At 36.4% G+C, this 13,773-nt stretch overlaps 2 protein-coding genes across 2 annotated transcripts; both read left to right on the top strand.

Moving 5' to 3' along the window:
- Positions 1-114: 114 nt before the first annotated feature.
- LOC113325327 (BTB/POZ and MATH domain-containing protein 3-like) lies at positions 115-1,725 on the top strand. The gene is made up of 4 exons (XM_026573526.1): positions 115-500; positions 719-1,109; positions 1,215-1,491; positions 1,628-1,725. Exons 1-4 carry the CDS (start codon positions 115-117, stop codon positions 1,723-1,725), a joined length of 1,152 nt encoding a protein of 383 aa, XP_026429311.1.
- A 5,162-nt stretch (positions 1,726-6,887) lies between these two features.
- On the top strand, positions 6,888-7,728 carry LOC113325326. Its single transcript, XM_026573525.1, has 2 exons — positions 6,888-7,212; positions 7,430-7,728. Exons 1-2 carry the CDS (start codon positions 6,888-6,890, stop codon positions 7,726-7,728), a joined length of 624 nt encoding a protein of 207 aa, XP_026429310.1.
- Positions 7,729-13,773: the final 6,045 nt, after the last annotated feature.

Below are 13,773 nucleotides of genomic sequence, written 5' to 3'. Positions count from 1 at the left end.
ATCAATACTTAAATTTCTTTACAAAAATCCCTTGCGTTTACTATCTTTTTCTTCTTTCAATCACGCTTCTGACTTAAATTCTAAGTTAGTTCCAAGAGTATTTAAAGATCGATCATGGCCCCAAAATGGCCGATATTTTCAAAGTCTAAAGCTAATGACAAGGTTTTATCTTCGGAGTCGATTTATGAGACTATGAATGGTTCTCATGTGTACAAGATAAAAGGATTTTCTCTAGCGAAGGGAATTGGAGTTGGTAAATCCATGACTAGTCGCAGATTTACAGTTTGTGGTCATGATTGGGTTATACAGTTTTATCCAGACGGCGATACTCAAGATAGCCAGGAGTACATATCTTTGTACCTTAAGATAGTAAGCCCTGGAGAAGTTAGGGCGACGTTTGAGTTTAAATTGCTGGACCAAAGCGAGAAAGGGAAATATGGTGTTCATAGAATTTCTACTGTGAAATCACCAACAACGTTCACGACACAAGGAGTCGCTGCGTACGTGTTTTCCTATGGTTTTAAATTATTTTGAATATGGATTGCATTCATAGGGAACAATAAATAAATAGTGGAGATGGAAAATCAGACTATTGTTCTGCATTCCCAACTACTTTTTACTTATTTCCTCCCCAATCCGTTAATACATATTTGTCATAAACATTTATATTGAGGTCAGCCAAGTGCATAATTGACTTATCTATGTGGATTGATTTCAGGGGATATGCAAAGTATATGAAGAGGTCGGAGTTGGAGAGCTCAAGTTATCTCAAGGATGATTGCCTTAGCATCCACTGTACAGTCGGAGTGGTGAAAACTCGTGATAGAATATTTCAAACTATTGATGAAACAGTGCAAACTCGTGCTGAGGAGGACAAAGATTATGTTATTTCAGTTCCTCCGTCAGATATGATTCAGAATCTCAAGGGTTTGCTGGAATCTGAAATTGGTTGTGACGTTACTTTTCAAGTTAGCAATGAATTCTTCAAAGCCCATAAATCGATTCTTGCAGCTCGATCTCCCGTATTTAGAGCTCAGTTTTTTGGGTTAGTGGGTAATCCAGGCGTGGAAACTGTAGCCATTGAAGAGTTTGAACCCTTTGCCTTTAAGGTAAGGCTTAAATTTGACAATTCATCATCATGCTTTGGTTTAAAAAAATATAGTAGAGTTTACAAGTGTCCGTGCCTTACGGTATAATTATATCATTTTATGCAGGCCATGTTGTTATTTTTGTACTCGGATGAACTGCCAGAACCATATGAACTTTCTGTTTCAAAATCTCCTTGCACTTCAACATCAATCTTACAACATCTGTTAGTCGCAGCAGATCGCTTTGACCTTCCACGATTGAGACTCATGTGTGAGGCTAAATTATGTAAAGAAATAAAAGCAAGTACGGCTGCAACAACACTAGCCATAGCAGAGCGACACCAATGCCTGAAACTGAAAACTATCTGTCTAAAATTTGCAGCTAAACCTGAAAATTTGGGAGGTAAGTGTTGTTGTGTTTAGAACCTTAAGAAAAGAAGTTAGCTAGTCGTATAGATTTCACGAGGAGTACCATGTTTGTCTGTTCTATTTCTGGTTGAACAATTATTTTCTTAACCATTAAAATGTTTTGCATGTAGGGGTTATGAAGTCGGATGGGTATGCATATTTGGAGAAGTGGTATCCCTCATTATTGACAGATCTGTTGAAGACTGGTGCTGTGGTTGATAAAATATGAAGTCTAATTTCAAGATCAACAATAACAACACCTGTGAGAATATTATGTTTCTGCAACACCATCGCCTGCCACATAGGGCTAGCAGGTTTCTGATTCTTCTAACTTTGTGTATAAGTACTTTTCTGATGTGTTGTCTGTCGCTGATGTGCTAGAACTACGAATTACATAGTGTTTTATGCATTATAGAGTAGAATTATTTGATTGTTCTCTCTGTTTTTTTTTTCTTTTTTTTTTTTTAATATCATAGTAGTCTTATAATCAGTATAGGCCTTTAATTTACCATATTACGTACAAAGTACAAACTGCTGGAAGCCTGGTCTAACTGTCTCAGGCCAACAGAAAATGAGTTGAACGATGGGTCAGAGAGTTAACAGATAGAGATAGGACTTGGGACTTGGAAGTTGATGCATTGCACAATGTTATCAAAACATTGGACTAGCTTATAAGGGCTTAGATTAGCTAGCTTTTGGAGTTTTAATTGGAACGATTTTTTGGGACCATGGTTTTATTTTGGGTAAAGACATTAGAAGTAAATCTAGGTCACCCCTTATCTGGATATTTATATTAATATCTAAATTACCCTTCTGATTAATTTTGGGTGATGATTAGTTAGTGTTAATAACAGTTAGTGTAATGATTAGTGAGATGATTAAGTTAAAGATAATTAGTGAGATTAAAAAATCAGATGTTTTTTTTTAAAAGAAGTAGAATTATTGAGAGAGTAAAGTTAGAGAAGATGAAGAAGGAAAACATGAAAAACGATGGATTTTACCAACCACAACCGGAGGAAGGATATTTGGGTACCAGGTGTGCTTCAAACTTAGATAATGTTGGTTGAATTGCTCCAAACTTTCAAAAAAAATGAAATTTTTTATGTAGATTTGGGTCAGTTCGGTTACCATATGTCAAGAACATGTAACCGAACACACCTGAAAGTGTAGTTCGGTTACGTTTTCCAAACACACAGGCTACCGAACTCGCTCGTTAATGGAGGTTTTGGTCGTACAGTGTAATGTTCGGTTACCTAGGATAAAATGGTAGGTAACCGAACTTTGAACTTAACAATTTATTTGGGTACATCGTGTGTGTTCGGTTAGTTCGCAAACTTCAACGCAACCAAGTTCCCAACCGAACTGCAAGTTAAAAGTAACCTAGTGTTAGAAGTTCGGTTGGTTCGCAAACTTCAACATATTTTGCGAATCAACCGAACTGGGCTTATATATGCATATATGCAATTACGCAAACGTTCGGTTACTACGAAATTTATTTCTTGGCGAATTAGGTAGAGTTCGGTTACGAAGTTTTAAAGGTAGAGTTCGGTTACAAAGAAAACTTAACATTTTTGCGAACGAACCGAACTTGTGCACTTCTCATTATTTTCGTAAACTAAAGTTCGGTGAGATGCTTATTTTGCAAAGGAACCGAACTTATGGACTTCTGTTGTTCTAATACAAGGAGTTCGGTTTGTATTTTTTGCGAATCAACCGAAATATATTTGCTAAGTTCAGTTACTTTGTAGTTTTAAAAAAAATTGTGAAAAACCGAACTCTATTGGCTAAGTTCGGTTATTTTGGAACTCAAGATAGTGGCCACAACAACACAGTTCGGTTAGACTGGATTTGTTTTTTCTTTTTCAGTTCTAAGGGTGGAGTTCGGTTACTTTGTAGTTTTAAAATTTTTTCGAACCAACCGAACAGAGAGTTCGGTGACTTAGTTTTAAATCCAATAGAACCGAACTGTTCTTCGTGTTCTTCATTTTCAAGAAGTTCGGTTAGTAAACTAGGGTTTTTTGGAAAATCGACCTAACCGAACATGGCTCTGTAACTCATACTAAAATCCTATTTTGATGATTTCTATTCGATTGAAGCAATCAAAATCAAATTAAAGTGAAGGGTTTGTTGGAAAATACCTCCGGAGTGATCCCATAGCAGAATCAGGCTGCGGCTGGCGTCCTTTATACTCGATAAAATTATCATGTAACAGAACTTAATTGTAATTGCATTGATGTTGTTACATTTCTTAAATAAGCGGTGGTGGTGGTGGTTGGAGGAGGTGGTGGTGGTAATCGGTGGTTGGTAGTGGTGACAACCGGAGGTGGTGGTGGTAATCGGCGGTGGTGGGCGGTGACAGTGGTAATCGGTGGTTGGTGGTGGTTGTAATCGGAGGTGGTGGTGGTAATCGACGGTGGTGGGTGGTGGTGGTGGGAGGAGGTGATGGTTATATATATATATATATATGGTCATTAGGTGTCATAACATATATATATATATATATAATGAAGACAGCAAGAATCATACAAATTCGAGAAAGAGGCAGAGGTATACAGTGTCATAACATAACTAAGGTATCAATCTCTGAGGCAGATTTCCAAGCAACAATAATCGGGAAAATCCATAAAAGAAATTATGAAGGAAAGAAAATTGAAACAATAAAGGCAGAGTTACCATTACAAGATTGGGAAAAGGTGCAAATATCATTTGCTGCAGATGAAATTCAAGAAGAAGATTTACAGTGAACAGATCCGTTGGTAATCATAGTTACAGTCGAGCGAGAAAACATTATTGCACAACAGAGGACATTTGAAGGATGGGAAATAAATAAAACATTGATAGATATAGGAAGTGCAGTTGATATATTATTTTATCGCACATTTAAAGCAATGGGATACAGAGATGAATAAATGACACCTGCATCGTATAATATTCATGGATTCAATAGAGCAATTACAAAGCCAAAAGGAGAAATTGTTATGCGAATACTACTGGGAGAAATTGAAAGAAAAATAACACTGTGCGTGGTTGACACTGAATCACCATACAACATGTTGTTAGGGCGACCATGGGTACATGGGCTAAAGGCAGTTTCGTCAACATTACATCAATGTATCATATTTCCAATTCCAAGCAGTATAGGTGAAATTAGAGGAGATATAAAGGCTGTGAACATGTGAAATAAAATAGATGTGCGAAATTATGAAGGACGAGCGAAGAAATGAAGGGATAGATGGAGAAAAGCGAAAGAGCAAAGAAAAGAAGAGAAGTTCCGAATATACATGATAAGGGAAAAAGAAGGAAAATGAATATCAGGTGAAGAACTAACTCAAGAAGGTGACGAATTAAGGAACCAACACCTATGGGTGAACCAAGGTCGAACTTTACCGCAGCAGAACCAACAAAAGAAATAAATATAGGAACTGAAGAAGAACCAAAAATATTAAGAATCAGAACCAAAATGAGCAAAGAAGAAGAAGAAAAACAATAAATATTCTGCGATCATATAGTGATATTTTCGCATGGAGTATGGATGAAATGCCGGGAATAGATCCATCTGTCACATGTCATAAGTTAGACATTAAGAAGAATGCAAAACCATTCAAACAAAGGATAAGGAAAATTGCAACTGATTATCATCCTAAAATTGAAGAAGAGTTACAAAAGATGCTGGATGCAGGAATTATAAGAGAAGCAAAATATCCGTAGTGGATAGCAAACATGGTAGTGGTACCTAAAAAGAACAACGGGATTAGGATCTGTATAGATTTTACAGATCTAAATAAAGCGTGTCCGAAACATAGCTTCCCTCTACCCGACATACCCAAAATGGTGGAATTTGCGTCAGGAAATGATAAAGTAACGATGTTAGATGGGTACAAGGGCTATAATCAGATTCCATTAGCTGAAGAAGATCAAGAACACACTGCTTTCTTCGCACCAAGAGGTTTATATTGTTACAAGAAAATGTCGTTTGGATTGAAGAATGCCGGTGCGACATATCATAGAATGGTACAACAAGTATTTGAAAAATGGATCCATAGAACACTGGAAGTTTATGTGGATGATATGTTGATTAAAATCAAAGAGGAGAAATACCATGTTGATGATTTGCGAGAAATATTTGAGCAAATGCGAACATTCAATATTAAGGTTAATCCAGAAAAATGTATAATTGGTGTATCATCAGGAAAATTCTTAGGCTATATTATATCCAACGAGGGAATACAAGTGGATCCAGAAAAAGTTCAAGCAATCAGAGATATGCCACAACCTGCAACAGTCAACGATATTCAAAAATTGAACGGATTAATAGCATCGTTGGAAAGATTTATTGCGAGATCCTCGGACAAGTGCAAATACTTTTTCAATATACTAAAAAAGGAAGCTAAATTTGAATGGACAGTGGAATGTGGTAAAGAATTACAAAGCATAACATATTATCTGGTAAATTTATCCATCATGCAAAAGGAGAAACAAGGAGAAGAATTATTATTGTACTTAGCGTCAACATCCCACACATTAAGTGCAGTATTATTACGATCGGAGGAAGGTGTGGAGAAACCAATATATTACATAAGCAAAACCTACAACTTTGCAGAGAAAAATTATTCGAAAATCGAAAAAATGATTCTCGCATCGGTATATGCATCATTCAAGCTTCGCATTTATTTTCAAGCTCATAAAGTCAAAGTATTAACAAGAATACCAATCGAAAATGCAATGAAGAATTCGAAGAGATCGGGGAGAATAGAAAGGTGGAATGCACAGTTAGGAAATTATGAGATCGACTATGAAATTTTATCTTCACCAAAATCTCAAGTTATTGCAGAGTTTCTTGCAGAATTTTCGATAAAGAAGATGAATATGTAGAAGAAATGATGGACGTGGATGATGAACAAGGGAAACCTAATGATTTATTAACTGAGCGAAACTCAAACCGATGGGAAAATTTGGTGGATGGATCCTCCAATGGAGAAGGCAATGGGATTGGTATTGTATTCATATCACCAACGGGCACGAAAATGGCTTATTCTTTCAGATTAGACTTTGCATCCATAAATAATGAAACTGAATACGAAGCAGTTGTTCATGCACTAAGATTAGCAATTGAAATGAAAATTGAGGATGCGTGAATAACTAGCGATTCTTAATTGGTAATTCGTCAGATAGAAGGAACATATAGCACTAATGAACCATTCTTACAAAAATATAGGAAATTGGTTATGGATTTAGTGATGAAAATTCCAAAAATAAGTTGGACACACATAGGGAGAAAAGAAAACAGGCTCGCGGATGCATTGGCATTCATACCATCAATGCTAGTAGATCCAGTTGCAAGAGATATAAAAATACAAACTTTTGTTACCATATATAGAAAAGAGCGAAGAAATGCAAACAGATGTGATGATCGTAGATGATACACAAGAAGAAAATGTGAGCGAAGAAAAGGATTGGAGAACTGAAATACACTCTTATCTAGAGAAGGGAGAATTGCCGAGGAAAAGATTAGAAGAACATAAATTAAAGACCCGTGCGACAAATTATGAATTAAGGGATGAAGTTCTTTATAGGAGGTCATTTCTTGGACCTTCACTTAGATGTCTTACGCGAACGGAGGGGATTGAAATTTTAAAGGCATTACACTATGGCGATGCTGGCAACCATAGTGGAGGAAGATCACTTGTATATAGAGCAAAAATACAGGCTATTACTGGCAATATATGCATGAAGATGCAAAACAAGTTTCGAAGAGATGCGAAGAATGTCAACGTCATGGCAAGAAGATACATGCACCTGGGGCTATGCTTAATACATCGACAAATGTGTGGCCCTTTGGGAAATGGGGAATAGATATTTTCGGACCATTTATACCGGCAACAGGACAAAAATATTCTTAATAGTCGCAACTGACTATTTCATTAAATGGGCAGAAGTGAAGGCGGTTCAACACATTCGAGATAAGGACATATTTAAATTCATTTTTGAAAATATCATATGCAGATCTGGTATTCCTGCACAATTGGTGTCCGATAATGGGAAGCAGTTTGAAGGCGAGAACATAACAATGCTACTCAATGCGTTCAAAATTCAAAGTGGCAAATCTACTCCTTTGTATCCTCAAAGTAACGGACAAGTAGAAGCTACGAACAAAAAAATCACAGACAACCTGAAGAAAAAATTAGAAGGGCACAATAAAGGATGGTGCGAACAAGTGCATAATATAGCATAGGCTTACAGAACAACAAGGGGAAAAGCAACGGGAATGTCGCCCTTTTGTCTGACGTATGGAGTAGAGGCAGTGCTACCAACAGAAGTGATCATCCCTACCACAAAAAGAGAATCTTGGGAAAAGAATTTAAGTGCAGACTTGATTTTAACAAAGCTGGATGATTTTGAGGAAGTACGAGAAATCGCTCTGCAGCATATGGAAAATTATCAAAAAAGACTAGCTCGAGAATACAATAAGCGAGTTAAAATAACAGAACTCAAACCAGGCGAATTAGTGCTACGCGAAATTCCAGTTTATCAAAGAGGAAAAGATGGAAAATTGGAGAAAAGATGGGATGGACCTTATATAATAAAACTAATAGTTGGAGAGGGAGCTTATGGATTAATGGATCCCGAAGGACGAAATACAGGTCGTAAGTTGGACCGCCCTTGGAATACACAATTCTTGAAGAAATATTATCCATAGTTACATGCGAATTAATTCGCATGAACACACAATTGAAGTTTTAAAAGTTCATATTTTTGAACAAAAATGTACCGCGAATGTTTCGCTAAGAAGTTAATAAAAAGAGAAATAATACCTTTATAAAAGGCTACAATAAATGATATTTATTATCAGATTGGCTAGGAATCCAAATATGGCGTGCACCCTAGTTCGCTCATATGCAAGAGGCAAAATAGTAAGACCCAACGCACGTCATAATTGGAAAGACCTAGAAGGCATGGCTCAAGGGAAGGCTACACCGGCCCCGGAACTTGAGTTGTGGAGATAATTTGGGGTGAGAATTAAACGATGATGCCCATCCAGGAGAGATACCTTAAATTTTCAGTCTAAGATATTAATCTTAGACTGCGAGTCTAAGGTGAGAAAGGCTCTCCTAAGGAGTGCAGAAACTCGATCAGGGCGCCGAGGTACACGGTTGAGTCAAGAGTGCCCGGTACGTCTGGAGCGTACCTTGCCACTCTTGACAACTCCTGACTATGATGCACTCGGTCCGAAGATACCCCAATTAGGGTTCAATCTTGCTTCCATAAACCTTATAGGTAGTGTATGTGAGATTGCGAAATCAACTGGTTGTTGAAAAGACGGATGGGAAGAGCCATAATCTTAACCGAATAAAGGTAAACTTCCTTGAATGGCCAATCAGGGGGGAGATAAGGACGCCACCCCCCAATAGGGAGCTGAATTGTGTCAAAAGTAAATGTCAAAAGACTTATAATTCATATGAGTATTAAGACTTGTGATATTTATGCGAATTAACCTGAAGAGGAAATAATACAAAGAGTAAATGATAAGACGAGATCAATGGGTTAATACATTATGGTGTAAAGACTGCCTGCGATTTTGTCACACATAAAAAGAGGCAGCATAAGACCTTTACATAGGAAGGCACAAATAAGACCTCATAGATAATACATGAAAAGAGTTATTCCTAAAAAAGTTTCAAATATGTTCGCACCAAGAGAAATTTTGGATAAGGGATAGCAATTATATTTGGTCTATCAAAGATATGACAGATAACAAGAGGCAAGAATGGTAATGCAAAGGAAGTATTATTTGCTGCATTTTGATAGCCTTATATGCGTATGAAGCGGAAGAAAGAAGAATCATATTAAAAGGATGAAAACTGAATTTACAAGAATTCACAAGTACGTTACAACAAGAAGAAGACATAAATTTTCGTCTCTCTCATTTCGCTCAGACTTAGAATCACTAATTTCTTCTTCAGAATCTTCTTCTTCATCAGTAACTTGGATATCAGGAATGGGTACATTTTCAGGAATCGCTGGAAAGCTGTATTTCGACAAAGGAATACCATTCTCGAAACAAACTCTTTTAACAGCAGCCTCGCGAGAACGATTAGCATCATTACTGTTATTTTGGACCAAGTTAAACCAATTTTACTTCAATTGCAGATATTTTGAGTTACGAGTGGATAATTCTTCTTCCTTAGTAGTTAAGCGAGTTTCTAGCTCTGAAACTCTCTTTTGATATTCCTTTTCTTTTTCTGCGAAACATCAACAAAAGAAGCAAGATAACATAAAGTTATTCTTAAAAATTCTAAATGAAGATCAAAGAACAACAAATGATCTTCATAATTGGAAATTATGTCTGCGACCAATGTAGAATGCTAAGTTTGAAGGCTAACATTCTACATCTGTCTGGAAATTATGTCTGCGACCAACAAAAGAAGCAAGATAACATCTGTTTCGAGACGCAGAAAGAGAGAGCTCAAGGTTACCACGAGATAGTTTCAGATTTGCACATTCTTTGCGAGCTTTAGAAAATTCAGAATTCAGTTGAGCAATAGTAGACTGGAGCGACTTCTAAGAATCTACAAAAAAGATATAAATAATTACAAATATGGATGAAAATTACTATTGTGCGAAAAGATGTTGAGAAATCATTATAAGGCGGTCAACTCTAGCTGACTACCTTGGAAGAATTTGGAAAAAGCAAGGGTATTGTCCTTCATGCTTTCCATAGCTTTGTCAAATCCATCACCAACTAAACCACTGAGACGAGAGCGAATTTTCTTTTCTCTAAAAGAAAGAGATTTGTTCTTTTTCCTAAGAACGTCATAAGAGTCCCTCAATTGACTATATTGTTCTTGAAATTGATTCTCCTTCACGGAAAGATTTATATTATTCTGAATTAGTTTCTCATTTCGAGAGCTTAAATCTTTAAGTGAAGTTTCATATTGCTCCTTCAGCATACAAAGAGATCGCGCTTGGTTTTCGTTTATGTCATGAAGAGTTGAATATTAATGCGAAAACATTGCTTCTTTCTTCAAGAAAGATAGTTTCTCCTTAGAAAGGGTATGGTTTTCTTCTGATAAGGTTTGATGAAGTAAGTCAGCATCACGTGAAAATTTAGAAAAATAGGATATTTGATCGTTAAGGAAATCAATTTTTTGTGCAAGACAATCATTTTCATGGGAAAGATGGTTAATCTGATCAAGTGTATGTGAATATTGGCTATCTAATTGATCTAATTGAGATTGCAACTTCGCGTTATTCGCTTGGGTTTCTTCACCAAGGAATTGAAATTCATATCTGTCATTCGTTCGCTTCTGGTTTAAATCTTAACAAATGCACGAAGAAATTTACAAAAATGAACGTATGCGAAGGAATAAAGAATATGGTAAATAGTTCAAAGATAAAAATAAATACCTCTAACCTTTTGATTTTCACTACGAAGACTTTCAACCTCGAAATTTGAAATTTGAAGTTCTCCTCTCAATCTTTGGATCTCCTTTTCCAAAAAAATATTTTTCTGCAATAGTTCCAATTGAGAACAACTAGATTCAAAATGCTTTTCAGCCAGCATCATACGACGATGAGATTCTTAAAAAGAAAAAGATAAGGATTAGTACTTGGAAATGTCACTAAAGAAGATAAAAGTTAAGGTACGAAGGATAATTACCAAAACATCTAGAGCGACATGGAAACTCGGATCAATTCGAGAAATGACCTCATCTCACGAAGCCTTATCAAAAGGAAATCCCCGAAGAAGCTGACTTAAGGAAGTACATGAGCGAAGTTTGAAAGGATCATCGGTCAAAGATTGGGCAGAGTTGATAACATCGGGAAGAGTTTGAGTAGCCAATGTTACGCTATCCACACCTTTCTTATTCAAAGGAAGAGAATCCAATAAGGAAAAAGAATGGGAAATAGTAGAAGTTGTTGGAAGGTTGGATTTATCTTGAGAAAGGTTTGGGTGAAAACTAGAACTAATGGGTGAAGGAAAAATTATATGCGAAGGACTCGCAGAGGCAACAGGGGGTGAAGAAAAAATTATATGCGACGGATTTACAAATACAATAGGAGGAGTATTCTTAAAAATCTCTTCATATGAAATATAAGTATTCTCATCCATAAGAGGATTTGTTGGCGAATGGGTAGAAGGAACATTCTTCTCAAAACCTTGGGAAAATGTATGAGTAACATAAACATCTTTCTCAGGAATTTGACTTTTTGTTGGAGTGGTAGGAGAATCAGTGTGCGAAGGTTGAACTGGAGATACAGGAGTAACATCTACAGCGCTAAAATTTAAAATAGAAAGATTTGAAGAGAGAGTAACAGGATTGCGAGACTTTTTAACTTTTGGTTTTTTACCATCAAGTATTTCAGCATCAGAAGCCTGCGACAATAAAGAAGATAAGAAATAGAGGCAACAATATTGTTTAGAAACAGTAGAGTATTTCTTACTTCTTTACTGTGCGAAGCCTTCCTCTTGTGAGATTCCTTGTTTTGAGGTTCATTCTCGGTACTGGGTTTCTTCTTTTGCGTTTCTTTATTTTCCCTTGAAGAAGAATCAGACCTTTGTGTAATTCGAAGAGCACTAATTTTTCTGCGAAAGTATGGGAATCAAACCATATAATAATAATAACAAGTAATGGTTAAAATCAATGAAAGAAACGAACCTTGATTCGGGATTCATGGTAGAAGAACAATAGCAGAAGAAATCAATACAGCGACAACAAAACTGTGAAGAAGCAGATGAAGGTTAAGAGAGAGAAAATGAATGATGAGTGAAGAAAATCTTGTGAATAAAATCCTTAAATAGGTGAAAAGGAGTTACCGGTTGGAGATGGTTCAAGCCGGTAAAAAAGGAAAAAAATCAACATGTGCAGAGAAGAGATTGAAATCCGGATAATTGTCGATAAAATAAAATGTAAAAAGATAAGCATGCGCGATTTGAAAATGAAGAATTTCTCATATCGCTCATTTTGAAGAAACAAGCGACATGAGAAGAGGCAAATGTATGAGTTAAATATCACACATATTAATAACTACGCGAAGTGAATAATACAACATTGGCGAGGAATATCGCACACAACAAATTGAGATGTCACATCAGATGATGTCAGCAAAGTCACGAGTAAAGTGTGAGAAGTTATGCGAAGATATAAGATATGCGAAGATGATCGATTGTATATGAGCGAATATGTCGCACAGAGATCCCGAAAATAAAGGAATTCTTAGCTGTCATCCACTATGTAAATCCCTATATAAGGGAGAGAGCAGTTATCTTGTAAGGGAGTTGGAACATAAATATTGGAAGTGAGATTGTAAGAGAGAGAAAATGAGTTTAAACTAAAAAGTATCATTGTAAGTTTCCATTAATCTAATAAAGGATTTGAGAACATTTTATGAGTGAGATAATATCGCATAATGATCACATAGATAAACGATTAGGTTAATTGAAGTGTAGTTAAAGGATTTTCTACAACTACAACAATTTATTATAACTTCCCCGTGATGTGATTTAATTCATGAGGAAAAAGAAAATAGGTTTTCAAGTAAGTTTGTCAGACCCTTGTAAGAGAGGTTTGGCTTAAATATGTCTTATTATTTTTAACAAAATTTCTTTTGACCCAAATTGTGGCCATCCTCGGTGCCAATGTCCATGTTAGGATAATAGTCCTACACTGTTCATATCCCCTTAATAAATTTAAAAAATAATATGGAAGGGCCACTCCACTCATTGTCAATTGGTTTTGAGTTGGATGCCTGCAGACTTTAATTTGGTATCAGAACAGGCTATTTGTGTCGAGTCAGTTGACCGCACCTTTACTCCGTGTCACCCGATTTAATTGTCCACGTGTTTGTAAGACCCGCCGAGGATACAATTGAGAGGGCTTGTTGAGATTATTAGTCCCACATGGTTGGGTTATTTAAGATCCTGCAGTTTATAATCTATTAGGGCCTCTCCATTCATTGCCAATTGGTTTTGAGTTGGATGCCCGTATTCTAACATGGTATCAGAGATAGGCCCGTGTGTGAGTAGGCCCAACAACCACCACACAACGTAGGTCCACGTGTTAGACCCAACGAGGCTACACGTGAGGGAGCGTGTTGAGGATAATGGTCCCACACTGTTAATATCCCCTTAATAAACTTAAAATATAATATGGAATGTTGAGGATAATGGTCTTACACTGTTAATATCCCTTAATAAACTTAAAATATAATATGGAAGAGTGAGCTGCAGATACCTAGCTAGTTTGAGAAACCATGAGCCTCTACACGTCTCTTGAAG

The sequence above is a fragment of the Papaver somniferum genome, chromosome 11 (assembly GCF_003573695.1).
Source record: "Papaver somniferum cultivar HN1 chromosome 11, ASM357369v1, whole genome shotgun sequence".
Classification (NCBI taxonomy): Eukaryota; Viridiplantae; Streptophyta; class Magnoliopsida; order Ranunculales; family Papaveraceae; genus Papaver; species Papaver somniferum.
This window is presented reverse-complemented; position numbering and strand designations above follow the sequence as displayed.

What these genes read in the sequence shown, in the direction of transcription:
- LOC113325327 (XM_026573526.1), top strand. Translation starts at nt 115, where the DNA reads ATGGCCCCAAAATGGCCGATATTTTCAAAGTCTAAAGCTAATGACAAG. An exon ending in ACGACACAAGGAGTCGCTGC is followed by an intron (nt 501 to 718) that starts GTACGTGTTTTC and finishes GATTGATTTCAG; the next exon opens with GGGATATGCAAAGTATATGA. An exon ending in TTGAACCCTTTGCCTTTAAG is followed by an intron (nt 1,110 to 1,214) that starts GTAAGGCTTAAA and finishes CATTTTATGCAG; the next exon opens with GCCATGTTGTTATTTTTGTA.
- LOC113325326 (XM_026573525.1), top strand. Translation starts at nt 6,888, where the DNA reads ATGCAAACAGATGTGATGATCGTAGATGATACACAAGAAGAAAATGTG. An exon ending in AAAAATACAGGCTATTACTG is followed by an intron (nt 7,213 to 7,429) that starts GCAATATATGCA and finishes TTAAATGGGCAG; the next exon opens with AAGTGAAGGCGGTTCAACAC.